At 44.6% G+C, this 27,632-nt stretch overlaps 2 protein-coding genes across 9 annotated transcripts in view; one reads left to right on the top strand and one right to left on the bottom strand.

The window, feature by feature from the left end:
* The first annotated feature begins 1,457 nt into the window (after nt 1-1,457).
* HEATR4 (HEAT repeat containing 4) overlaps nt 1,458-27,632 on the top strand; it is a 39,995-nt gene continuing 13,820 nt past the window's right edge. The window contains exons 1-15 of one of the 3 annotated variants that reach the window (XM_015071679.3): nt 1,458-2,368; nt 3,539-3,726; nt 4,743-4,883; nt 8,953-9,156; nt 10,377-10,520; nt 13,929-14,108; nt 15,753-15,913; nt 16,560-16,664; nt 18,967-19,085; nt 20,004-20,184; nt 20,932-21,001; nt 22,063-22,252; nt 22,943-23,021; nt 23,734-23,893; nt 25,319-25,377. In XM_015071679.3, coding sequence (XP_014927165.1) covers nt 1,458-2,368; nt 3,539-3,726; nt 4,743-4,883; nt 8,953-9,156; nt 10,377-10,520; nt 13,929-14,108; nt 15,753-15,913; nt 16,560-16,664; nt 18,967-19,085; nt 20,004-20,184; nt 20,932-21,001; nt 22,063-22,252; nt 22,943-23,021; nt 23,734-23,893; nt 25,319-25,377 — 2,892 coding nt within the window. Of the gene's footprint in view, nt 2,369-3,538; nt 3,727-4,742; nt 4,884-8,952; nt 9,157-10,376; nt 10,521-13,928; nt 14,109-15,752; nt 15,914-16,559; nt 16,665-18,966; nt 19,086-20,003; nt 20,185-20,931; nt 21,002-22,062; nt 22,253-22,942; nt 23,022-23,430; nt 23,478-23,733; nt 25,104-25,318; nt 25,378-27,632 lie in introns of those variants that run through there. The other 2 variants (XM_053224686.1, XM_053224685.1) reach the window with 2 other exon arrangements.
* RIOX1 (ribosomal oxygenase 1) lies at nt 2,132-27,626 on the bottom strand. Of its 6 annotated transcripts, XM_053224689.1 has the most exons (4): nt 26,003-27,626; nt 24,472-24,648; nt 8,515-8,603; nt 2,139-2,270 (listed from the first exon to the last, which is right to left on the bottom strand). In XM_053224689.1, the coding sequence occupies exons 1-2, from the start codon at nt 27,524-27,526 to the stop codon at nt 24,508-24,510; spliced, it is 1,665 nt and encodes a 554-aa protein (XP_053080664.1). In that variant the 5' UTR covers nt 27,527-27,626; the 3' UTR covers nt 2,139-2,270; nt 8,515-8,603; nt 24,472-24,507. The 6 variants fall into 6 exon arrangements, with proteins under 6 accessions (XP_053080663.1, XP_053080664.1, XP_053080666.1 ...); XM_053224688.1 differs by lacking the exon at nt 8,515-8,603 and having other exon boundaries at nt 2,132-2,270; nt 26,003-27,620; XM_053224691.1 differs by lacking the exons at nt 2,139-2,270; nt 8,515-8,603 and adding an exon at nt 19,754-20,163.

Below are 27,632 nucleotides of genomic sequence, written 5' to 3'. Positions count from 1 at the left end.
CATCTGTACTCCATTATTGTCAATTATCATTATTAGATGAAGGAATTCAGAAGGAAAATTTTTTTAATGTTTGTTTATGTATTTTTATGGGAGGGGCAGAAAGAGAGGGAGCATCCCAAGCAGGCTCTACGCTGTCAGCGCAGAGCCTGACGTGGGGTTCAAATTCGTGAAAACAGATCATGACCTGAGCCAAAATCGAGTCCAACACTTAACTGAATGAGCCACTCAGGTGCCCCCAGAAGGAAAAAAATTAAAAAAAAAATTTTTTTTTTAAAGTTTATTTACCTTGAGAGAGACAGAGACCGTGCAAGTCAGGGAGGGGCAGAGAGAGAGGAACAGAGAGAATCCCAAGCAGGCTCCACACTGCCAGCATAGAGCCCAACGCGGGGCTCAAATTCACAAAACCGTGAGATCATGGCCTGAGCTGAAACCAAAAGTCAGAGACGCTTAACTGACCAAGCCACTCAAGCACCCCGGAAGGAAAATTTTTAAAAAAGCAGTAAATGTAGGCTAGCTAAAACATGGAAACAGCTTGCCCCAGTAATTAAGGAGGAGGTGATTTCGCTACTTGGTGAAATACCCTGTAGCTGTTAGACACTTTAACAGTGAGGATTATGTAGTAAGATGGTAAAGTACTGGGGGCTTTGGAAGGACAGCAGAGACAGAAGACATGATCCTTGGACAGTACAGTTAGCCGAATATTTAACAATGTGAGGTGTCACAGGATTGAGAGTTAAAATTACTGGTACAGAATCAGTGAATTGTACACCTGAAACTAATGCTGTATGTTAACTATACTGGAACTAAAAACACAGATAAGAAACTGGTACAGAGTAGGAGTGATTTATAAATTTGTGTGGGACATGGAGGCCTGGATAAGGTCAAGAAAGTTGTGGAGCAGGTAGGAACTGACCTAGGCCTGGAAGAATGGACAGAATTTGTCAAGGATGGAGTGTGCTAACACACACAGTGGGCACAGAAGGAAGCTCCACTCTGTGGAGGGAGCGATGGGTGGAGATGAGCTAAGAGACTCAAGAGGTTACAGTCGGACAAGGTCATAAACTGGGGTCACACTCATGGAGAACCCTGAATGCCAGGCTGAGGTATCTGAACTTTATGCTATAAATAAGCCTTTTGAACATACATAAAGCAATATTTGAGGAAAAATGAAGGGCTGAGATTTGAGAACAAATGGCAGAACTGGAAGCAAGGGGCTGATACAAGGAATATTTAGAATGTTCACCATTTCTTCTTTTTTTTTTTGTCCCTCTTCTAATTCACATGGCTTCTCCCCACTCGGACCCACCCCTGCTCCCCTTATCTGTCTTCCCATTTCTTCCCTTTCTGTATTGCTATGGCCTACCAATTTCTGCTGACCTAGAGCTCTCACCAGTTCCTCCCATCTCCTCAACAGATACCTGGTCACACCTCCAAACCCTGCATCTGGACCAGGGAGTATGGAAGGAAGCCTTTGCTGGGAAAGGATGACCAGAACCCAACATGGAAAGACCTTTCTTTCCCACCATTTCCATCAGTCACTCCCCCCACGGCTGGGATGGGGCATGATCTTTACCCCTTCGAAACCAAGGAACAAGGAGGAATGTGCCTCTGTCTCCAGTGTACCTCCAGTCTACCACTTTAGCCCACATCGCTGTGTGCACCTCAAGAACCAATATCTGAAAAAGGCTGCTACAAACCTTACCTTCTCTGAGGAGGTGGTGTGGCAGCGAGGGCTTTCCAGCATCCCTTTTAGCCAGTACAACTTTGACCATCTCTATAATGCAGACCACATCATGCAGCCTACCCAGATCAGGAGGGCCCAATATGAGAAACCTATCAGCTTCAAGTTCTTGGGTTCTTCAGGTCCCTCAGCAAGGGTCACCTCCCAGGCTGTGAAGACAGAAAGCTCTGCTGAACTTAAGAAGCAGCTGAAGGAATCAAAGCCAGCAAGTGTAGTCCAGGAAAAACCTTGCCCTCTCATCCCTCATTCCTTCAGGGATCCGGATGTGCTAGGTCTGTCACTTTCTCCAGATGTGAACCTGGAAGTGAGGGAAGCCTGGCTTCCACCACCTGAGAAGGAGGCCAGAGCCTGGGAAGCCATCGTGCTGGAAAAGCTGAACAAGCGCACTGCCCGATGGATCCAGAGCAAGCGTCCCCTAAGGTCTCGGGTATCCCCCAACAAGTGGCAGAGCTTTCTGCACCAGCAGTACGACTGGAGCCACATCCGGGATGAGCTTTCTTCCACCAGTGACCTGGAGCTCTTGAAACAGCTGGAAGAAGAAGAAACAGCAGAATTTGAGGATCGAAGTGTTATCCTGCCAATCCAGGAGAAAAAGAAGCCAGAGCTGCTGCTTCCTGTTTACTATAGGTAGACTGGCTGAGGCCTCTGGCACACCTTTGAGAATGCTTGGCTCCCCTTCCAGGACTCCTGCGTTAGTTCACATTCCTTATTTCAGAATGTGCTGTCCCATCAACCTCTTGGAGTTCTCCACTGCCAACCTACTCTCTAAGATCTCCTTCAAGTAAGGTTTCACAGCCTAGGCACTACTGACATCCTGGACTGGATAATCCTGTTGTGGGGGTCTGCCTTATACCTTGTAAGATGTTTAGTAACACCCCACTGGATGCCAGTAACACTCTGTAGTTGTGACAACCAGAGAGGTCTCCAGTCATTGACACATGTCCCCTTAAGGGACAAAGTCACTCCCACTTGAGAACCACTGCCTGTAAAGGGGTTGGTTTTGGGCCTTTCCTAACAGACTGAGCGATTCTGCTGATCCAGTTACTATCCAGGTGCTCCCAGAAATGTATCCATGGAGAAAATAAGGTTTGGTCCTGCCTCGCTTTGAACTAAGGAGCCAATGTGTCAGTGCCTCAAAAACGAACTGGCAGCAGGACAGAGAACTAAACAATTTGAGGGAAGATTACTGCATATTTCTGGTTGCTTCCTTCTCATTTATAGCTAGATGGAAGACTGGAGCTAGTCTAATGTCCCTGATTCCCAAAAGCGAACTAAAAGTGGGAATCCATTAATTTGTCCATTTATTAGATAAATATAAACTGCATTTCCACTACTTGCCAGGTACTCTGCAAAGTGCTGAGAATACACCGTAAACGAGAGATATGGAACCTTTAAGGAGCTTGTATGTTCACGGGGTGGACAGGCATGAAATAAGCACATACATAATAAAGTGAAATAATATAGAATTGGTTCCCTTCCCCACGTCAGTGCAATCTCTAAAGGCACCAATGTTGTTGTTGTTTTTGTTTTTTTTTTAAAAAGGGTAATGCTGGGAGCATGGCCACTCTGTCATACTGTCCAGTGGCTACAGGAGTGGCTCTATTAGAGGAAGAGAAGTTGGCTGCTGATAGGTACCTTCATAGGGCATCTTGGGAGCAAAGTGAATAGTTAAACATAGGTGTTTTCCAGATGCTCATGTGTGTATGAGGTGAGCTTAAAGAGGAGCTGTGGGTCTGATGGAAAGCAGAAGGTCCATCTCCCACCTTTCCCTTCTCTCCTTCTCTCCCTCCTGCTAAGATTGCCCAATTACTTGCCTCAAGTGCAGACAGGTGAACCTATGCCTGGCAACAATAAGACTGCTGAGGGTATCAAAGGAAAGAACATCTGCCAGCCCCCGAACCAGAGGTACTTTCGACAGGTGAATCCTCGAGCTGGAAAGTTTGCTTACTCCACAGACAACACCTTTGAACAGGAAATATACTTTGGTAATAGAGCTGGGGTGCCGTGCTGGGGGCTGGGTGGACATGGAGCAGGGAGGTGGAAAGTAGCCAGGGGATGAAACAGTCATGAGTGTGGACAAGAGGCTCTGGATGACCAAGGTGTTCATGGCAACATCCCCTAGTTACCAGCACAGATTTTTTTTGGGGGGGGGGGGGGGAAGAGGGGCAGGCAGGTATCTGGTGCAGGCGAAACTGTTTTCCCTCTTCCCCTTTCTCTATCCCTTTCTGTTACTAAGGAGGCTGTGGAGGGTGGGGTCATAAAGTAAACAGATTTGGCTCTGAGAACAACTACCTCTTGTCTTCTTTCTTTCCCTTTGAGATAATCCCCCATTGAGGTGCTATGTTAGAAAAAAATTGTGGGATTTGGAGTCTAGTGGAGCCTGGCTTAGCACCTTTCCACTAACCTTCAGTAAGTTATGTAATCCCTCTGAGCCTTATGGACCTTATTTGTAAAATGATATTAACAAAAATGCACCTCAAGTAAAGAACAGACAAGAAAGCATCTATAATGCTTCTTGGCTCATGCTCAATAAATGTCCACTACCTTCCCCTTCCATCTTGCTATCCTTTAGACGCTTGGGCTTCCAAGATACATGATCTAGGTCTGTATGTTCGAAGCTATTTATTCTTCCTTGCCCCCATCTTCTTCCTAAACTGTCAACTGAAAGTCTTCCTAAAGCATTTAACAGAACTATTCAGATGAAGGTATTTATGAATGGTAGGAAATGAATTAAATCTCCATTTATTAGTACTTAACTTTTAATAGGGGACAATGCCTGTAAGTTAGACAGGTTCTGCTTTGGTTTCAAGCCTCTATGAAGCCACCAGCTCATATTTCCAAGCAACTATCACCTTCAAGGGATGCCCCCACATCATGGTAGTCGTAAGTCCTAAGAGCTTAGAGTAAAGCAAAAGGAAATTGGGTCTGATCGTGGTGACTGAAAACCCAGCAAGACAGGAAGGAGGGTGGTACTAAGGACTCCTTATTTATCTGTTCACAGATAAAGTCCAGGTCATCCACCAGATTGGTGCAAAGAGAGACCATATTTTCCTGGAAAACTTCAATAGGTACAAGAAGCAGCTCTCCAAAGTTTTCCCTGAAACCCCAGAAAGGTGGACTTCCCAGCCAGTTCCTGAAGCACGTAAGCGGGAAGTGGATAATAGGGGTGATGAGGGAAGTGTGGCTATTTCTTTAAGGACCCTGTTTTATAGGCTGGGCATCACCAGCATGTAGCGGAGTCGCTTCCTGCCAACTAAAAATCATCTCATAAAATTATAAAACACTAACTGTAACTAGGAAGAACCTTTGTGGAACATCCATTCAGTTGAAATCAGGTCAAATTTAGATGTAACCAAGAGATTTAGGGCTGGTAATTACCAATGAGGCAGGTCCATTTTCTTCCTTTACTTCCAGGAGAAGTACATTGAACCCTTGATCCAGCACTGTCCTGTCCCTTTGGGCTGGCTCTACCGCCCCATTCCATTCTCAGACCCATACCTGCCTCAGGTACTAGGGTCATCCTCTGTTCTAAATTTGTTTTATATCATTCTTGGGGTGCCTGGCTGGCTCAGTTGGTAGAGCATGAAAAAGGAGAATCTTTTTCAAAAATTTTTTCTTGTTTTTGCTACAGGTTTCTTATAGCTTTTTTTTTTTTTAAGTTTATTTATTTTGGGAGAGAGAGAGAGAGAGGGGGAGAATCACAAGCAGGCTCCTCACTATCAGCACAGAGCCCGACTTAGGGGCTCAAACCCACAAATCGTGAGATCATGATCTGAGCTGAAATCAAGAGTCAGACACTTAACCAACTGAGCCACCCATGCATCCCAAGAGAGAATCTTAAGCAGGCACCATGCTCAGCACAGAGCCCAATGCCGGGGCGGGGGCGGGGGGGGGGTCAATTCCATGACCCTGGGGTCATAACTTGAGCTGGAATCAAGAGTGAGACACTCAACCAAGCCACCAGGAACCCAGAGCATGCAATTCTTGATCTCTGGGTTGTTAGAGTCCCACATTGGGTGTAGAGATTACTTTAAAAAATCTTCAAAAAGAGAGTATCATTCTTGATTCTGAGAGAGAGAGGGAAGAGAGATGGCTAGGAAATGAGCTTATGAAACAAAAAGTGCCCATCCTCCAAGGGACTATGCTTCCATGTCCCATGACCCTTCCCTTTGCAGTGTCACTGCTCCAATGGGCCTCCTGGCGAACAGAAACTAATGGTAGTGGTGGAGAAAGCACCCCAACAAAGCTTTTGATTGGGTCTATGCAAATCACCTTCTGGGGCTTCACTAGCTTCATTAGAGCTACTAATTGTCCCTACAGCAAAGCACTTTTGTAATACTGATTTTTGTGATATTTATTGATACTTAGGGGACTTTGTGAATGCATTTTGTAAACCACTAAGTGCTATACAAACTCAAGGATTTATTATTAGTATACTACCTTCCCAGAAGCCAACTGGATTGTTTATGTCCTCCCCTCTGAAAAGAGGTGAATCCACAGAGACAGAAAGTTGATCAGGTTGCTGCGGGAAGCGAGGAATAGGCACAGGGTTTCTTTTTGGGGGGATAAAAATATCCTAAAATTAGACGTTGTGATAGTTGTACAACTCTGTGAATATATTAAAAACCACTGAAATGTATACATTTAACTTTTTTTAATGTTGTTTTTTTTTTTTTTTAATTTTTGAGACAGAGAGTAACAGAGCATGAGCAGGGGAGGGGCAGACAGAGGGGGAGACACAGAATCTGAAGCAGGCTCCAGGCTCTGAGCTGTCAGCACAGAGCCCCATGCAGGGCTTGAACTCACAGGGTGTGAGATCATGACCTGAGCTGAAGTCTGATGCTTAACCAACTGAGCCACCCAGGCACCCCTGAAATGTATACATTTTAAAAGGATGAATTTTATAGTATGTGAATTCTACCACAAAGATGTTATTAAAAAAAGAAACCCCCCTGCTGCATTCAGATGCCTCACCACCTGCCTCACAGGCATTTTTTCCCTAGTGTGCTAGATGCCTGCTCTCTTCTTCCCTAGAACATAGAATATTTAATGAATAGAAGCTGTGGAATCTTTCCCAAACTTCTTTTTTTAAATAGTGTTTGAAATTGGGGGCACCTGACTGGCTCCATTGGTAGAGCCTGCAACTCTTGATCTCAGGGTCATGAGTTTCAAGCCCCACGTTGGGTGTGGAGCCTACTTTAAGTAAATAGTATTTGAAATTGTTCTGGGAGAAGGCAAGTCAGAATAGTAATATACATACACCTTCTTATAACTATTTTACTCCTTATCTCAGGAAATACTAGGTATGAGAGAACCTGGAAAAAAAAAATGGGAAAATTCCTGGAGTTAGATGTGGGTAGATTATTTTACTCTCCATTTTGATTGAATTGAAAAACTTAGATAATTTCTTTAAAATGACAAAAATTCTCAAGATACAAAGTGTACTTACTGCGATATAGCCTTAATTTCCCCCAAATCATGATATAAAACTCTAGTGTGCCCACAAGATCACTACAGTCTTATAATATATTAAGTATAGGTCTTATGGTACAAAGTCAAAGGCACCATTTGTTTCTGCTAAAAAGCATACTGTGCCTTTTATACCACAGAAAGCCACAAGGTTGTTTCTTCATGTGCTCCCTTCAGAGGACTTTTTTTTTTTTTACATTTATTTATTTTGAGAGAGAGAGAGAGGAGTGAGCGAGCATGGGGGAGGGGCAGAGAGAAGAGAGAGAAAATCCCAAGCAGGCTCTGCACCATTAGTGAAGAGCCCAATGCAGGGCTCCATCCCACGAACTACAAGATCACAACCTGCACCAAAATCAAGAGTCAGACACCCAACCAAGTGAACCACCCAGGCGTCCCATCTTCAGAGGACTTTTGACATAGAACGTGGCTAATGGGTATGTTTTAACCTGCCTAGAACTTAAAGGACCAGAAGTAGAATTAGTGTTGACAGTTGTGCATGTTTATTCCCATGGAGGTTAAATACCAGAGATTCAAGACTTTCTCACCACATCTTTTTTAACTCCCTGAGCAGGGGGACAGAGGAGGAAAGGAACTAATCCAGCCATGTCTCACTTTCTTGGGAGGGATTTCAAGCAGGCTGAGAGGAAAGAAATGGTGGAGTGTCATGTGGCAAAGTATCGACTCCCTGGGAGCTGACCTGTCTGGATGTGGTTCTACCACTCTGGCTGCACACCCTATACTGAAAGGAAGCCAGCCCTCAACAGGGTGACTGAGCTCCTCCAGTATGACCAACCTGCGGCAGAACCATTCGGAGGGCATGCTCTGTATGGGCATCTGAACTAAACTGCCCTCGAGTCTCACAAGACTCTTTACATTAGAAGAAAGAAATGGTACTGCCTTCCTTGCTCAAAGGGAAGAATGGATTCAGAACAAATCTAAATGTGTTAGAATAAAATCTTGGAAGAAACACAAACCATTGGTAGTGACAGATTAGAGCATGAGACTGATAAGTGATGCAGCAGATAATGAATTTGGTAATCTGGAAAAGTTTTTATCTGTTTTGCCTTCTCCACACAACTGATCTTCTTAGGAAGAGGCTTTCTGAATTTGACACCAGGGAGATCACCAAGTCTAGAAAATCTAACCAAATTTATATAATATGCTCTTCTGTCCTCAAATTTCCAGCTGTTATTGGTCAGAATGAGGAAAAACTCAGAGATACTAAAACCTTTCAAACTTAGCAGCTTGTAGCAATGTTCCTTCTCCCAAATTAAAAACATTAAAAAGAAACATAAAACCAGCACCTGGCTGGCTCCAGCGAAGAACATGCGACTCTTGATCTCAGTGTCATGAGTTCGAGTTCCATGTTGGTTGTAGAGATTACTAAAATAAACTTAAAAAAAAAAAAAAAAGAAAACCTCATAAACTAGGAATGGACAATTACACTCTACCTAAACTGCAATATATCAGATACTGGATTTTATGAGAAAATCTTATTACATATAAACATATTTATGTTCCTAAAGATTAAACTTATAAAAAGGTTTGCACAGATCTCAATCCCCCCCTACCCCACCCCTCCATCAGCACGGCTTTATCATGTCTGCCATCAGGACTTTTCCTAATTCTCTATAATCATGGGAAAGTCTGCTCTCAAGAGTTTTGTTTCACCTTAATGCTAGCTGGGAACACAGGGTCTAGGGCACTGGGGTAAGACTATCTCACACTGCCCTAATGAACAGCCTGCAGGCCTGTGCAAGGAGTCCCACGCTGGATTGCTCTGCCCACCCCAGTCAAGGATCTGCTGCTCCAGGTGGATGAGGAGGATGTGCCCATTAAGACCAGGAGGCTGAAGAAGCAGGAAAAATCCCAGGAGAAGGCTATGACTTGGGAACTGGTGGTGCTGCAGCGGATGCTGCAGGAATGGAAGACTGCCTGGGCTCTGAGTAAGTGAAGGGGTGGGGGTGGGTCCAGAGATAGCAGTATATATTTTAGGGAGGAAGTTCTTACCTTGGACTAGTTTCTCAATCTCTCAAAATCCATTCCTTGCGAAACATACAAATCTGGTTGCCTCCTCAAGTTTACAATAGAGAAGAGCCTTTTACACAATCATAGTTGACGTATAGGCTCTTTGCATTGGCAGGTTTGACTTCAGAAATTTGTGTATACTCACTATCACTACATCTAGGACTCTTCTCAGACAGGGCCTGTCTCATGACCTCTGAAACTTCATGCTCAATAAATGATGCAAGAAGGGAATGACGAAATATGCTGCCCAAGCAATGGAAATGTAGTAATCAAAAGAAACTGTAGTTGGCTGCGGTATAAATAACCCTTTTCTAAAATGTGTATGTGAGGCTGGGATTCTCATATATACATTCTGCCTTTGGAGATATGGGCGTAGAAGGCTGAGTGCCTAAGGGCAGAGTAAAGGCCTAGCAAGGACTGTGTAAAGCTAGAAGACCTGAGGACTCAGGGCTGCTGGCCTGCAAAACACGAGACTAGTTTAATTAGCGTGGGACAAACAGGCAATCCATCACATATACTAGATTAGATAAACAAAAAAGGGTTGAAAGAGATTGAGAAAAACCTACTTGATGCTTGCAGAGAAGTTAGCAATAAAGTGAGGAAGACCCTGAAAGCCAGATAGAAGAGCCCTCAAAGGCAGGGAAACAATAACCACTAACAGTTGAGCCCTTGTCAGGCATTTTGCTAAATACTTTGTCCAGTTAACTCATTTAATACTCAAAGTAGCTCAATATGGTAGGTTCTAGTATCATTCCCATTTTACAAATGAGAAATATTAAGCTCAGAGAGGTTAAGTAACTCATCCAAGGTTACACAGCTAATAACTGTGATTCCAAACTGGGTATGTTTGACAACAAAGTACCCTTAATCACTATGTTTTACCACCCCTATTATTTTCCATATGGTAACAATGAAGAGCTATTTAAACAGAGATAGAATATAAAATATGATGGGGGGGGGGTGAAGTTGTGTTTGGGAACTGCCCCAGAGGGCCCATGGATTATCAGAGAAGTAACTTCCCAAAGAACCCTGGAGCCCTTTATTTGTCTGAGCTAATGTTTTGCTTGAATTGTGCTAGGAGAAAGCAGACTAACTCTAACCTGATGGTTTTCTTCTCATTTCCCTCCCTGTGGCATAGTTACTGAGTGGCACCATGAGACAGTAGAGGGCCTGCTGCGGGGCTTGGGGGACATGCATGATGACATTCGGATCCGAGCCATCATCACATGTGCTACAGCTGCTTTAGAAAGGCCCCGGATTGCCACCAGCCAAGGGGACTCAGGTCAGAGCCAGAATTGAACTGTTTGAGAATATAAGCAACTCAACACAGCCACAATGTTAACTGGTGCAGACCTTCAACCTTATCTGAGATCATTTTACAAATGTGGAAACCAAGGCCCAGACACTGGCCTGAATACACACAGCTTATCATCAACGGAGATGAAATTAAAATTCCTGACTTATGGTCCAGTGCTTTTTACATCACATTTCATTACCTTTTATTTACTCAACAGTTTCATGGAAGTCCACATTGTTCCACCTTGAGAGATCCCATTTGTAATAGCCAAAAATTATATGTGTGTGTGTGTGTGTGTGTGTGTATACATTGTAGTCATCAAAAGAAACTGTAGTTGGGTATAATATACATACATGTATGTATGTGTGTGTGTGTGTATATATATACACACACACACACACAGACACTATTCACTTTCCCCTCCTGACTCTATTTTAGCACTTCTTTTGACAGCACATCTGAAATCCAAACTGAACTAATCGCCATAGACCCCTCCCCACTTTCCAGATCTCAATCAGCAGCCCTACAATACATCTATTTGCTGAGTCAGGGCCCTGGGAGTCCTAGACAAATCCTTATTCTTCCCATAACCAATAGATTCTACTCATTCTGCTTCCCTCTTTGTATATTCATCAGTCAACAGATGAATATAAAAAGAGGGAATTCTCTTCCCCCGACTCACTTCCCAGTCCTAGTCCCACCCCATGGCACTCCCGAGTCACCAATGTTAGTTTGGCATTTCACATCTTTCTTTGTGCTTTTCCAAATATATGCCAACATGCATGTAGGCTTTTCTACTTATTATAAAAATGAGTGAATTTTATCAGCCATTTCCTAGTTTTTTCTCCTTTAATTTGTGCACATGATGAATTCTCTTGTTAGGCTATAACAGATCATGATATCTTATTCTTTTATTACTCCACTGGGTTTGATTTGTTAATATTTTATTTATTTGTTTGCTTGTTTATTTAGAGAAGAGAGAGCACAAGCAGGGGAGGGTCAGAGAAAGGAGAGAGAGAGAATCCCAAACGGGCTCTGCATGGTCAGCGTGGAGCCTGACTCAGGGCTTGATCCCACAAACCATGAGATCACCTGAACTGAAATCAAGAGTCGATCAACACTTTACTGACTGAGCCACCTAGGTGTCCTGATTTGTTAATATTTTAAAATGTTTTATTACATTTGGTAGTTTACTTCTGTTAAGTTTTAGTTTTTGCTAGCTTTATAAAATGAACTAAGGACACAGCCATTTTTTCCAATGGTCTTAATCTCTTGGGAAAGCAATGTCAATAGCTTTTTTCCTTAGTAGTAATAAGCACTGAAAAAGGAACATTTCCCATGTACAACAGCCAGAATTGTAATCTGCTGAAGCGCCAGTTTAACAAGACAGAAGGACCCAAATGATAAAGTGCTATTGAAAGGTCATAAAACCAACTGACTTATTTCTCAAATGCCCTCACATTTTATGTGAAGCCTGGACTGGCACTTTTTCCTCTTTGCTGCTGGTAGCATCCTAATATTATTCTGTCCTAATATTTATTAGTCTATCATAATAGTCTGTTTGCTTTTTTGCCTTTACTACCAGACAAGGAACTCCTTAATGGCAGGAACTAATTTTATTTCTACGAAGCTGTTAGGTTTTTTAAAGTTTCATTTCACTTATTTTCTATCTACCAAGTTCCAGATAAAGGGCATTTCTGCTACCGGTTTTTAAATCTGCTGGAAAACTCCTCATTTCTCTTTACCTGATTAACTTCTATACTTGTCCTTCAATTTTCAGCTATCAACTCTTCTGAAGAGTCTTCCCTGCCCCATTACCCAGACTTGGTTCATTCTCCCCACTACATGCTTCCACACATATACTTTTTTTTAAAAAGCTCTATGCCCAATGTGGGCTTGAACTCACGACCCCAAGATCAAGAGTTGCATGTGCCCCACATATACATTTTTTATTGTATACTTATTTCCTTGGGTATTAAATGGATAATGTATTTTCAGTGCCTGGCACAGATAAAACCTTCAGTAGGCAGCAAATGATTATTATCATCTTATCCCCAGATCTTCCACATACATACAAAGAACACTTTTGTCTGCTCCGAATTATGCCTTCCATTTGATCCCTTTCACATGTTGGTGTCTAGATTGATTTGTTTTGTCTTGTTTCTTCCCCATACATTCTCAAAGAAAATTGTCTTACTCATTATTTCTTGAAATACTCGTTTGACTTCTACTTCTACATATTCCCCTAAAATACATGTTTCCATCTAGCCTATTCTTAACAAATGGCAGAATAGCCCACAGCAGTAATAAAACTGGACAGATAAGAAATCTTAAAATTCCTCGTCACAGGTCCAGCTGTTTCTTCTTGAGAAGTCAGTTAGCCTATCTGAATTTCAAATTCCTTATCTCTAAAATGAGGATAACTGTGGATGAAAGGTTAACAGGCCCTTTCCCCTTCTACTTGAGAATTTGAACTTTAGTTAAAATGCCTACCTGTTGCCCAGATAACCTGATCAGGATAGGAACTATCTTTATAGGCAACATTGTTTATGATAAAAATAAACTCTGATAAATCACATTTGGACTGGAAAAAACTGTAAGTGAAATATAAATACTTTAAAGGGGCACCATCCTTTGGGCTTCCATGAATACTGTCACTTAATAACAGGCATACCCTTTGTGGACCCTGGAATTATATCTATGGAGTTGTTCTAAGACATACTAACTCCTGTGGAACATAGCACTTGTCCCCAGAAGGATGTGTGGAATGCTGTACAAACTGCATCATGAACTCTGGCCAAAAGGAATGCCTGCTGCTACCCTGTTGGCAAACTGTGCTCCTATCTTATATTCTTCTGAAGACTGGTGCTTTGTGTGGCCTATGAGTCTTGTGAGTCTGTTTAAACCTAAAAAGACTCCTGAAATAACTCACATTTCAGGTGGGCTCTACAGTTAATACGTGCCTTGCCTACGTCAATGAGGGCTAGAAGGTTGAATGGGATAACATGAAAACACTGTAATTGGCAAAGCACTACCTAAATATAATTGCTATTATTATTATTATAAATACAAAAAATATACGTGGTAAATAGGTTGATTTTCATCACTAAAACTAATGGTGAAGGTCACCATCATCTAGCTAGAAACCTTCTGCAGCTTGAATCCAACTCTTTAGAGGCCAGATGATAAAGGATTGGGAACTGGCATACCCAGCACAGAAGTGAGCCATAAAAGCCTGCCCATTGCAGGGGCTCAGCTAAACTCTTATTAAGTAGCAGTAAGCATCTGCAACTGAGACTGAGGCCGACCACTGTGTGGCTATGGGAAGGAAGCTGTGTTTCAGGGAAAATCAACGTGGCTAGCACTTCTTACCTGGGTCTCTCTTGAACATAGACAAAGAGACCGTGAAGGCCCCATCTATCAAGGACTTGCCAGAGGTTCTACAGCCTGCCCTGGAAGCTGCTCTTTGTGATAAAAATGCCAATGTGCGGATGGCAGCAGCAGTATGCCAATATGCCATACAGTCACACAATCCCCTTGCCCGGGACATCATGCAGACTGCCCTTTTAAAGGGTGAGTAACTCCTTGTCACTTCTGACCTGGGTATATGGGGTAAAGACAGGACATCTCACCATCAGCTTTTCCTGATCCTTTCTTCTCCAATATCATGCTTTGTGATGTCTACTGTATTAGAGGGTTTGGGTTTATGTTTATGAACATCCAGAGATAGCTATTCTTAGGGTACTTTTCCAAAATAGGTACATTGCCACCTAGTGGTACCTAAATATTTCATGGATACATTTGCCTAGAAACCAAATGTAGGGGCACCTGGGTGGCTCAGTCAGTTAAGCATCTGACTCTTGATTTTGGTTCAGGTCGCAATCCTAGGGTTGTGGGATCAAGCCCTGCGTTGGGCTCTTTGCTGACAACATGGAGCCTGCTTGGGACTCTCTTTCTCTCTCTCTCTCTCAATCCCCTCCCCCCCCCCCCCCGGTCCCCCCTTCACACTCTGTCAAAATAAACAAACTTTAAAAAAAAAAAAAAAGGAAAAAGTTTGTGTTTGTGTGTTTATGTATGTATGTATATAATCTCTACACCTAGCATAGGGCTCAAACTCAGGACTCCAAGATCAAGAGTCACATGCTCTTTGGACTGAGCCAGTCGGGAGCCTCACCACAGATTTCCTTTATTTATTTATTTTTTTAAATTTTTTTCATGTTTATTTATTTTTTGAGACAGAGCACGAGCAGGAGAAGGGCAGAGAGAGAGGGAAACATAGACTCCAAAGCAGGCTCCAGGCTCTGAGCTGTCGGCACAGAGCCCGACGTGGGGCTTGAACTCACAAACTGCAAGACCATGACCTGAGCCGAAGTCAGATGCTTAACCAACTGAGCCACTCAGGCACCCCACCACAGATTTAACTTTTTTTTTTTTTTTTTAACGTTTATTCTTGAGAGAGAGAGAGCGAGAGCGAGAGAGACAGGGAAACACAGAATCTGAAGCAGGCTCCAGGTTCTGAGCTGTAAGCACAGAGCCCGATGTGGGGCTCAAACCCAACTGTGAGATGATGACCTGAGCCAAAGTCAGTCACTTAACTGACTGAGCCACCCAGACGCCCCCACAGATTTACTTTTAATTGAAAAGATGTAAATACTAAAGAATACTTTCTAAAAATTAAAAGAAAAAAATCACCCCTGTTCAAACACATCATGCTTCCATTCTCTACATTAACTTACAGGCATTGTCCACATAAAGCAAAAAGTTGTCAGGTGATTTGCCCAAGGGGGCTGACCCCTCTCTGAAAAAGTGCATTTCTTCCTTTCCTGGGGGCCTGAGCAGACAAGGACAACTGGCTGACTGGTTTGGCCTTCTGCATTTAGACCTTCAAAAACCTAATTCATCGTCTTAAGAAAGCCTCCACTCTAGCCTTCCCAATCACTAGGGGAATGAATAATTGTATCTCTTACCCAGGTCGTAAGAGCCTTGTTGCTGTTACCCAGTAAAAGCCTTTTAGGATTTGACTTTTCAGGTTAAGGTTTTCAGTCTATACTGAAAACCTTGATGTGATCCATTTAAATATAGGCGTTGACTTCTATACAGGGAGGGGCACAAGGAAGTGAGATACCAGGCAGGCAACAGCCTTGAGTACCAATGCTGAAGGCTGACTGTTCACTCTGTGGGAGAGCAGATCACCATTTTTTTTACCCCACCTGACAGGTAACAGCGTGGACAGCTGGGCTGCAGCTCAGTGCCTGGCTCTGGAAGGTGCTGCCACATACCCCGTGATTAAGAGGATCCTCCAGCAGCTGTTTAACAAGAAGAATGAGGACACTGAGCATCAGTCTTATATGCTCCTGAGCCATCTCAGTGGGGAGACAGTATGTGTCCATTACAGGGTCAAAGAAAGAAACCAAGTTGTGGGGAACAATTGAGTCTTTGAGGTCAGTACGTGTAAGGAATCGAAAATGCAGGTGGTTGAGTAAGACGATCTCACACATAAAGCTGGAAAAAGCGTGTGGGTGAACTGGGGTATGCAGGTGTGTATACAAGGAATAGGGACACCTGCAACCTGAGAGAAAGGTGAGAAAAGTAGGTTGCAGATGGTTTCTGTGTTTGCAAGAAGAGTTGTGATATGTAGGATTTGCTTCTGCCACAAGTTTAGAATTGAAAACTGCACAGGCCCACAAGTGTGTTTACTTTCAGTAGAGATGTGAAACTCACAAAGACTGAGGCATATACAAATCACTTTAAGAGTAAAGATAGTTAAAGAGAAGGCCCCAGGAGTCTCTGTTCAAGTCACTAAATCTCTATTTTGTTCTCAGATTTATGATTCCAGAAGTCAGGGGGCTCAGATAGAAAAGTACCCTGTATCTTATAAACTACTCTTTCCTTTTTGGAGAGATGGGCATCTCATGTAATTGTGACATTAATTATGCTGAATGCCATGTTAGGATAGAACTTCTTCAAGGCTCCAGCATCTCTCAAAGTTATCATAAGTATCCACATAAGTCTTCCATTCCTCAGACCCTGATACACACCATGCTTGCTGTAGAGCTGAACAGCCACCAGTGGAAGGACCGGATTGTGGCCTGCCAGGCTCTTGGGCGGATCAGTGGAAATGTCAGTTTGGTAAGCCTGCTGTGTTTCCAGGACAGAAAGTCTAAGCAAAAGGAGGCTGGGAGCCCTTCCATGTTTTGCTGCTTAGTATCCCATTCTTACCAAGCAGGTCTTTGTCTTCACACTGCTACCTTAGTCCTTAACCCAGGATTATCTTCATATGCCACTATGTCTGACTCAAGCCACCTGCTCCTTAGCATGGTAGCAAACCACAAACTGTAATCTACCCACAAATAAGCAAAAAAACAAAAAACAACCTAGGAGAATTTAGAAACTTTTATAGTACTTTTACATTGCCTTAACATTAATCTACCATTAAGTATCAGTCAGTGACACCTCCCTCCCCCCCCACCTGGTCCTTCAGCAAATAGTTTGAGAAGTATGGACTTAAACTACCCAACAACCCAACCATACTAGTGTCTATGTTGGCTCTGAGTGTTCACATAAAGAAGGTATAAAACATAGTCACTACTGTGGCGCCTGGGTGGCTCAGTTAAGCGTCTGACTTTTGGTTTCCGTTCAGGTCATGATCTCACAGTTCGTGGGTTCAAGCCCCGCATCAGGCTCTGTACTAGCCGTGTGGAGCCTGCTTAGGATGCTCACTCTCTCTCTCTGTCCCTCCTCACTTGCTTTCGCTCTTAAAATAAGACTAAACACACAAATGATTCAAGAACAAGTGATAAATGTAAGATACGCTCTTAGTTTTCAGAGAAACATTATTGTAGGCTGAATCTATCAGTTTAAGTTCTGGGAAGGAGTGTGGGACAGATGGACTAGACTTGGACAGAACTGAAGAGGGACTTCCAGGCAAGGTAAACCCTGACCATCATTTGGGCTTTCACTTGACCTGCTTCTTGCCATTATTTTTGAAAACATCTTCAGCTATCCAAACGGGGATATCCCCTTCTTCCTGTGTGGCGCTGTATCTTTTCCTTGTAACACTGAGCACTTCCAAAATGGCCCAGAACACTGCCATACCCATGAGAAGTGAACACCTTCCACCCTTGGGCCCTCGCGTGTTGAGTGGAAAGCCCAAAACCTGGTAGAATTCAGTAAAATCACCTGAAAACGTTTTAGTCTGGGTTAATTCTGCCCCAGCTGCCATGTACCCTTCCTCTAAAGTCCTGACCAGCAGCACAGGCATGACCTGGGTTTGTTAGAAGGGCAAAATGTCACTTCAGGCTAACTCAGAATCTCCATTTTAAATCTGACTCATTTGCACATTCACCTCCTTAGAACTTGGCACTCAAGATTGCCAACTAAAAGTAAAAAAGACATGCAGAGCAGGCAGGGGACTGACCAGATAAAAATGAGTGCTTCATGTCAGATTGCTGGAATGAAGAAAGGCACTATGTGTATTGGTCCTTCACTCATTCAGTAAGCAAGCAGTTTCTGACCACATCCTACATGCTAGCCACTATGCCAGCACTGGGGATGCAAAAATATTATGTCTTTTCTTGATAAATGTTATAAATAGCTACAACAGAAGCAACTGTAAAGCATTACAGGGATTTCCTATGCTTGCAGAGGGCAGAGGAGAGTTCAGAGATACTTTTTGAGCTAAATCCTAAAAGAGAGGTTTCAAACAGGGAGAATAGCTTGGGCATATTTACACAATCATGAACTACAACTGTAGTAATCTTTGTCTCTTCCCTTCCTTTTTTTGAGAGGGGGAGGGAGGAGGTCAGGAGGGGAGTGGGGAGAGAGAGAGACAGAAGGAGGGAGAGAGGGGCAGGCAGGCAGAGGTCATGTGGGGACAGGGAGAATCCCAAGCAGGCTCCACACCCAGCTCAGGGCCTCACAACTGTGAGATCATGACCTGAGCCGAAATCAAAATCAAGAGTCGGATGCTTGACCAACTGAAGGCACCCAGGTGCCCCTGTCTCTTCCCTTTTGAATGAAGTACTAATATATATAGTAACATATACAGGTCAACTGTCCTGCTTTGTCCAGAACACAGGACTTTTAGTACTAAACCTGGAAAAATCCCAGGCACAGTGGAATAAGTTGGTCACCCTATTAATGTATCACCATCACATTTTAAGTCCTTCAAGTACAGATTACATTGACCCCAACATAGTAGTTTGGAGCCTAAGCTTAGCAAACTGGGTCTGAGTCCAGGTTCTAGCATTCAACAGGTTAACCTTGGGCAAGTAAACCTAAGACTATTTTGTCATCTGCAAATGGTAATCTGCCTCACTGGATTGTTTGGGAGGATTAAGTGATGGGTAAAAACACCTGGCACAGAGCCAAGCACAAAATTGACATTCAATAAATGGCAGCTATTTTATACCTAAATTATACCTCTTTATAGGATATGAAACATAAGTTGATCCAGCTGATGCTGAGTGACTGGAATAAGGAAGTGAGACGTGCAGCGGCCCGAGCTCTGGGGCAAATGAGCCTTGGGAAAGAGGTGCACGACACAATCAGGTAAGACGCACAGTTACGTACACAGTTAATGTACAGTTAACATGCACACAGTAACTTTTCTATTCTTGTGTTTAGGAAGCCTGGGATCCAGTCAGCCAGCATCTGCTGAGTTGCTTTGTATGCTTGGCATTGTATTAGGTCCCACTGCAGGATTATCTTAAAAATAAAAATTACCAGTCCCTATGGACACTAACAATGTGCCTAAGGAAAGAATCATTGAGTGCCCACTAGGTGAGGGTGTTTTGGATGTTTGAGGGTTCAAAAGCATGACATGATTCTGATTGTAGAGGCCAGGCATAATTTACAAATGCTTAGTAAGGTCAGCTTTCAGAGAGGATGGATAAGAAAACTACACAGGCAGGGACGCCTGGGTGGCTCAGTCAGTTAAGTGTCTGACTTAGCTCAGGGCATGATCTCGCTGTTCGTGAGTTCGAGCCCCACATCAGGCTCTCTGCTGTCAGCACAGAGCCTGCTTCATGTCCTCTGCCTCCCCGTCTCTCTGCCCGTCCCCTGCTCTGTTTCTCTCAAAGATAAATAACCACTTAAAAAAAAAAAAAAAGACTACATAGGCAAAGAGAAGGGAAGACATTTCCAGGCTGGGAGCCAAATGTGCAAAATGAGGATGGCATGTGTGAGGGCAGTGGAGAGAACTAGACTGTAACAAGAGGTACATGAAAGTTTCCTTTATTCAGTCATTCAACATAGTTTAGTGCCTAGCATATGCTAGTAATAGGGGTCCAAGTAAATAATGGAGGTCTCTACTCAGTGAAACTTCAACCTCACAGGCATAAGGCTGACTAGGAAAGGGTGGGAATGGATAATGGAGACCCTACAGAGGTTGGATTTTATCTTGAGGGCATTGGTGGTGGGGATGCCAAAAGTTTAAGGAGAGAAAATAAAAGCACTTATGCTTTATAGAGTCAAGCTGAGTCAAGGAAATATCCAGGAGCGTGTGGAAGCTCTCTCCCTTATTGGTGGGTTCAAGCTGATGACCGCCAAGCTTCTCCCAAGTTTCCTGAATTGCTTCTCTGATGACTTCATGGTAGTTCGGTGGGCAGCCTGTTTGGCAGCAGGTGCCCTGCAGATCCGTGATAAGATGGTGAGTCAAAGAAACATGTTGCCATCTTACCTGATTAACCTGAAGAGTGCATTACCTGAGCTTCCCTTGTTGTGCATACTACACTCACCATTCTGTGGGGACACAGAACGAAAGATCAGAAACTGGAAGGTTAGGGGGTAGACTGGCCACATCAATCAGTTAGAACCACATTTTGCTCCCAGCCAGCCCAGACTTAACTCTTGAGCACATCCCTGAATCCTGTTCTCACCTCAGTTATGGGCTTTATGATCAACTGCAGTGAATGGAGTTATAATCCCTAATTATTAGGGGGAAACCTGATTCAAGGTGTTCTAAAGAAGCCTGTATGACCACAGAACTGTGAGCGGAGGAAAATCTAGATAAGCGATAATTCAGCTACTGCACTGTGTGTGTAGACCAGTGCTTCAGCCTCCAGCTCATTTGTTACTAGAATTGACAGAAGCCCATTTTTCAGTTGTAGAGCATTTTGTTTTATTTGAGAGAGAAAGCGTGTGCATGTGAGCAAGGGGAAAGGGCAGAGGGAGAGAGAGAATCTCACACAGGCTCCACACTCAGTGCATACCCGATGTGGGGCTCGATCCCATGACCCTGGGATCATGACCTGGGCTGAAAGCAAGAGTCAGACACTGAACTTGAACCACCCAGGTGCCCAATTATAGCACATTTTAGAGATAAGAGGGGTCCCTGTCTCTGGTTCACTTTTCCTCTGGTCCTCTCCACTCAACACTGCCCTTTTATTCATCCCAGGTCCTTGAATGCCTTTTGAACCTGATAGAGAGAGATCCTTACTGGAAAATCAAGGCCTTTGCCATTCAAGGTATGACAGGAGTGGCCCCAGCTCTTCAACTTCAAATAGCCTCCCAAATGCTAGTATAGATCCCCAGAATCTCTCTAGGAAGGGGATAAGGTATAGCTGAAGGGATGATTACACCTTCTCAGAAGTTCTTGCCTGAGAAATTAAAGACTATTTTCTTCTTTTTAATTTTCAGTTAAAGATCCCAAGTCTAGATCTCTGTCAAACTTGTTAAGGCAAAGGGCTGACAAGACAGTCCCTGCCAATAGAATTAGGACTAAGTTCTAAGTAGGTATCCACTATAGGACTCTGTAAAAGACCAGATTCAAGACTGCTACAGACTTAAAACCCTGCCCTCAAATTTTCCCAGGGTTCCTTTTTAAGGATCTTTGGCATTGCTTCTCTCTTGGACAATCTTTGCCCAAGGTAAACCTGTGAAGTAATTGTGTGTCCTTTCCCCATCATCTTGACTTGATGAGGCCAGTGTTCTGAGTTATCTGCCCCATTATCTCATCCCTAGATAAATAAGTAAATTAGTTTATTTTCATATTGTAAGGGGTAAGGATGGGATGGATCCTCCCTCCCCATCCCCACAGGAATCCTTTGGAAACAATGTCCTACTTTAACCCATCCGTAAAATTCTAATGATAATTGTCATCCAGAAAAAAATCCCAACAAAATACTTAGTTTAAGATTTGCAATACTTGGGGCGCCTGGGTGGTGCAGTCGGTTAAGCGTCCGACTTCAGCCAGGTCACGATCTCGCGGTCCGTGAGTTCGAGCCCTGCGTCAGGCTCTGGGCTGATGGCTCGGAGCCTGGAGCCTGTTTCAGATTCTGTGTCTCCCTCTCTCTCTGCCCCTCCCCCGTTCATGCTCTGTCTCTCTCTGTCCCAAAAATAAATAAAAACGTTGGAAAAAAAAAATTAAAAAAAAATTAAAAAAAAGATTTGCAATACTTAATTTAGCAGGTAGCTGTCTATATGTTATTACTATTTATTAATAAGGCCGTTTCTGGATGTTAGGATATATAGCCAACTCCCTCTTAAGTGACAGTGGAACATACATACTGCCCTCTAATGTCTGCAGCTTTGGGTCAGATTGGCCAAGTGAGTCCCCAGCTGACAGACCTCCTGCTCTGGGCCATCCACTATGAAGAGTCACCAGGTGTACGACTAGAAGCTTGCCGTAGCATCCTAGCCCTCAACCTCCAAGGGCACCGGGTCAGGGACACCTTCCTAGATGTGCTGCTCCTAGAGAACCATGAGGCTGTTCTAAAGTAAGCTCTGAACCTGACTCCTGCCGTGACCTCTTATACTGCCCACTGTCCCATCCTTGTTAACACAATACATCCCTGCGTTTCTAGGCTGTCTAATGGCTGTAAAAGCACAGGCTCACCTGTGCCATCCACCTACCTACCTACCTATCTAAGTGGGTAACAGAAAAACTGGCCTAAATTAGATAGGCAGGAAGTTCACACACCTGTTCTCCATTCCAGGTGGTTTTAAGTTATTCATTTATCCAGCTAACATTTATCAAGTGCCTACTGTGATGACAGGCTTTAGAGTCAAAAAGACCAGGGTCTGAATCCCAGGCTCAGGTATATACTAGCAATGTGAACATGGGTAAGTTACTTAAACTTTCTGAGCCTGTTTTTTCATTACCAAATGCAGATTATAAATCTGCCTTATGGGTCTGTGGTAATAATTAAAGAGATGACATGTTTAGTACCCACCATTAAGGTGTTCAATAAATGGTACCATTAGTATCTTCGAATATATCCTCCTAGAAACTACACCAACATCCCTATAAACTAAGCACCATACCAGTTTTGCAGATAAGGCTCAGCAAAATGCAGTGAAGATTGGAATTTAGGATTCCTGTCTGATTCCTACTCCTGTATTTTCCACCCTGATACCTTTTTTTTTTGAGGATAAAAACAATCTAAGAAGTACCTCTTATCTTTCAGGGAAATTCACCAGGCCATGAAGATACTCAACTTAGAAAATGAAGGGAACCAAGAAATGCTTCAGGAGATCAAGAACAGGGTAGTTAAGTGCAAGCTATGTTTTCAAGAGTTCCTCAGACCCTTTCCACCATCACAGAAATACTTTCTACAACCCCTCAGATACATATTTTCTGAAGATACAAAAACATCTATGCAAGATCAGACTATAAAACCCTATTAGTAAAAAAAAATAAAAAAATAAAAACAATCACCGCATCAGCCTATCAAGTAGCCCTCAAAATCAGGGTCGTTGTTTCTGAAATATATTTCCTTCCCCTCCCATTTTCTGCCCACCATCAACTAAACCCAAGTTGTTTTTTACAAGTAGACCTAGAGATGGATTGAGTGGCTAGAGCTAGCCCCCTAGATTTTCCTTTTCCTTTTTAACCTCCAAATCTGGGCTTTTACCAAAGAACATTCTAGTTCAACAGGTGGTTCTAATTTTTCAGAGTTGTTAGAGGAGATGAAGAAACAGAGGGACAAAGACTTTAAAAATGTAAGATTCTTTCTTCATATAATTCACAAAACCAGCTTCACATCAAGCAAGCATTTCTTAGGTTCCTTTCATCATGCCCAAAAAGCTAAAGTAAATTTCTCATTAACAAGTGTAAAACCAACATCAGAAGAGAATGCTCTGAGGCACTGTACCACCACCTAACACCAATAGGCACAATACATTACTTTATTAACGCTTTTTGATGATTTGCAGCCTAATACAATTGTTTTTTTCAACATCATTTCTTCTGATCTAGATTCAAACACTAAGCCAAAAGGACTTGCTGACACAGAAAATATTCAGGATGGAGAGGGCCATAGGAAAAATGAAGGAGGAAGCAAAACGTGTCTACTGGCAGCCCAAGGAAGGGCATAAACCATTGAAACTCCATACTTTTCTACAACAAACTTTTCAGGGTAGGTTCCCTAGGGGTGAGTACTATCACGTGACTCCTTTAACAAGCCTTTTCTGGGATCTGGTGTTTGGGGAGTTTAGTTTTGAGCCTGGTAGGATGAGTCAGGAAAGGTTACTACCTTTCCTTCTTAGCTGCCATCCTTTTAGTCCTTTTATTTTTTTTTTCTGTCTGTCCCCTGGGTTTTATTTGCTATTTTGTCACTTTAAAAAAAAAAAAAAAAAAAGAGGTAGTTCTAACTGAACTGATTTGAAAAGTTAGGTCCAAAACTGACAGATTAGAAAAACAAGAGTATAAAACAAACCAAAAAACAAATAAACTACCGTATGTTTGATTAAGCATCCAAACAAAGCCTTGTGAGTTTAACTTTTAATAGTAGTTACCTCTGGAAAGTAGAACTGGAGAGAGAGCTATCATTTTTATTTTATGTACATCCATGCTTTCCCAACTTAAAAAAAAAGACCTCAGAAAGTTCTCAACCTTATATAGAACTGCACCTATCAGATATGGTGATAGGCTCTGAAAGTTCCAGACACAAGCTAAATGAAGTGCAGACATCAAGCTGTACCAAAATATACTTACAAAATCTGTGTGCCCAGGTGTAGCGGCAGCCTCAGATCATTCAGCCAGCTGCCTACCAGCCACCACCCCAAACCCAGGTCTTCTGGTTCCAAGTCCAGTGCTCTCTCTGGTACACCAGGCTCTTTTCCACCAACCATGAAAATATTCACTTTCCAGGTTTGGGGAAGATTCTTCCAACTGCCAGAAAAAAATGAGAGTGGAAAGTAACTTGAACACCAGCCTCCCTTCATGGCCAGCTTGCTATAAGTTGGTTGACTGAGGCTTATGATAGCACAACTAGGTGACATGCTGTCCCTTGGGGAGCAATGCTAGCCACTGATGCAAGCAAGCACGGAGCAAAAACATAATGCACTCTTAACTTTTCCAATAGGATTGTGCTGTTTGGGGTTCAAGTAGCATGATTAAAATGAATAAATTACCCCCAAAGTTATAGAATTGGCCTCAATCCTACAACCACCCCAAGTTACCTTTCACATCAGTCATTATAGATTTTTCCTATCTCCCACCCCCCAACCCAATTCCTTCATAATAATCTAGCCTTTAAAAAGAGAAACATTCTTTGGCACTTTAATTAATAACTTTTCTAACATTCATACAAACTCACAGTAGCAAACAAGATACTGACCCCAACCCTCCCCCCAAACTGAAGAGAACTCAAATGAAGGATGCAAATTCCAAATAAAAACTTCTAATGTCTCAAGCAGAATGACACAGCAAGTGCTACACAGTACGCTGAAGCCTGAGGGTGATGAAGCTGGTGCTCTGAAATGATCAGTGATCAAAGTTACTTCTGCAAAAATTGCTCCTTTTTTCCACCTCCAACTTCTGCTTTTACTTTTGTGCCTAGATGAAGTGGTGATTCCTGGAAAACCATCTGAAATTTGTGACATTAAAGCAGTCATAAAGGTAAATGTGAGCAGTCATAAAGGTAAATGGTTATCAAGGTAAGAACATGAGTCCCTCCTACCCCACCCCCCTGCCAAAAAGATGGTAATGGTGGCTAAGAGAGAATCACCACTGTCTTGCTTCCAACAGTCAAGAAGAAACTAGTTCAGGTTAGAGGCATCTTGGTGAGCAGCAGCCCCTTGTCATATAACATGGTCGCTAAGGAAAGCTGGTCCTCCACCGTGTCACAGGGCAGGTCCCCTACTCTCACAAACTCTGGGTAGGAGCGGAGCAAAAGTTCCATGGCATCAGCTTGCTGTGGGTATATCTCCAAGCACTTAGGCTCTTCCAGATGATAAACACGGGAGTTCTCCACTGTATAATAGAGAAACAAATGGCCTCCCTCACCCACCAGCCGAGCTATCCCATCCTGAAGCATGTGCACTTCTGTTTCTGTTGTCAACTGGGCCCCCACGTTAACAGGTTCTCCAGCCTCCCAGCGAATTGGGAGCCCATAAACACTTAGTGCCCTCTCTCTATCAGTCAGCACAGGGGGCAGAGAGTCGTGGATGAAGTCTTTGGCTCGCTGGTCAGCCACAGCATCGACAGGGGCAAAGTGTCCCAAGCGGGCAACCAAGACTCGCACCTTCTCCATAAAAGCGGTTCTTCGTGGATCCTTGGAATCTGAGTGCTGGGCCCCCATGTAATCCATGAAATCTCGGGGAAGACCCCTTCGGAACTCCACATTTTCTTCCATGGCAGCCTGCACTGCCAGGGGCAGGACGGCCTCCAGGAAGTCGCCCCAGGTATTGCGCTGGTACGTGGACAAGGTGAGGTGCAGAGAGTGCACTCCATCCTGGCATTCGGCTTGGTGAATGAAACCCCGAGGAAAGTAGAGCAAATCTCCAGGTTCCAGCACAGTCTGCAGCACCGGCTCACCGAGGTCGTCCTGGCTGAAGTTGGGACTGGATGTCAGGGCCAGCTCCTCGGTCGGGACCCGGGGTCGGTACACACGCCAGAGTTTCCTACCTTCCAGCTGCAGCACAAAAGCCTCGATGTCGTCGTAGTGGGGGGCAAAACCCTGCGAATTGGGGGGCGTGAGGTAAACGTTGGAGCCTGCCATGCTGCCAAACTGCTCTTGGAGCACGGCCAAAAACTGCCACACTGTGGTCGAGAAAGCCTGCGGACAGAGGAGGCGCAGGGAGCAGCCAGCCTGGTACAGGGCCCAGGCGGCGGCAGGCAGCGCGCGGCCGGGGGGGTTCAGGGTCTCGCGCCGCCCGTTGACGTACCGAGCAGCATCCAGGTGCTGCCCGAACTGCACCTCCTCGTGGCGCAGCATGGAGTCCAAGTCTGCCGTGGAGAAAAGCCCCTGATAGTAGGCGTGGTCCTGCCGCCGCACCAGCACCGCCTCCCGCTCCCACAGGCGCCGGTAGAAATGGTCGGGCGGCATGGGCGAGATGAGCCACTCAAAGAGGCGCGCGGCCCGCCGTCGGCTGCTGGGGATGCGGTTCAGCTCCGCCAGGACGCGCTGCAGCGGCGAGTCCCAGGCCAACTCCCCGCCGGTGCTATCCACCTGCGGCCCCGACAGCGTTGCGGGGGCCACGGATGGCGGGGCGGCCGCCAAGTGCTGGGCAGGGCACAGCAGCGCCGAGGTCTCCACCACGCGCGCCGGCGCAGCGGGCACCTCCACCAGGCGCGCGGGAGGCGCGGGAGCCGGCACTAGGCGCGCGGGCAGGGCGGGCGCCTCCACCAGGCGGGCCGGCGGGGTCTGAGCCTCCACCAGGCGGGCCGGCGGGGTCTGCGCCTCCACCAGCGCGCGGGGGGTCTGCAGGGAGCGGGACGCGGGCGAGGCCTCCAGCAGCTCTGCAGGCCCCAGGTGACCATACGGCTCTCGCCGGGCCGCATCCGGGATGGACGCTGCCCCACCAGCCAGCGGGTCTCCAGGATCGTCGACCGTCGACTCCACCCTCGAGTCCTCCGAGTCCTCGCTCGGCAGTGTCTGGGCCCTCAGTGCGGCCATGCGGGACGCCACGCTTCTCCTCAGTTGCCTTCGGATCTTCCTGGGCCTTAAGGGCAGGGCCAGGACCGACCCGCTGTGTGGCTGCGGCTGGCGCCGGCGTCTCAACCGCCCGCGCCTCAACAGCCCTGCGCTAGCCCGAAGCCCATCCATGGTGGGAGCGCCTTCTGAGCCGGGCCAGAGCTGGCTAGAAAAGAGATCTCGCGGGGAGCGGCTGCGGGGCACTCTGGGAAGGGGGCGCGGCCTCCAGCCGCCTCCG

The sequence above is a fragment of the Acinonyx jubatus genome, chromosome B3 (assembly GCF_027475565.1).
Source record: "Acinonyx jubatus isolate Ajub_Pintada_27869175 chromosome B3, VMU_Ajub_asm_v1.0, whole genome shotgun sequence".
In the NCBI taxonomy this organism is placed as follows: domain Eukaryota; kingdom Metazoa; phylum Chordata; class Mammalia; order Carnivora; family Felidae; genus Acinonyx; species Acinonyx jubatus.
This window is presented reverse-complemented; position numbering and strand designations above follow the sequence as displayed.

Bases quoted from the DNA above. Each gene is read 5' to 3' on its own strand.
- RIOX1 (XM_027066105.2), bottom strand. From the start codon at position 27,526: ATGGATGGGCTTCGGGCTAGCGCAGGGCTGTTGAGGCGCGGGCGGTTG.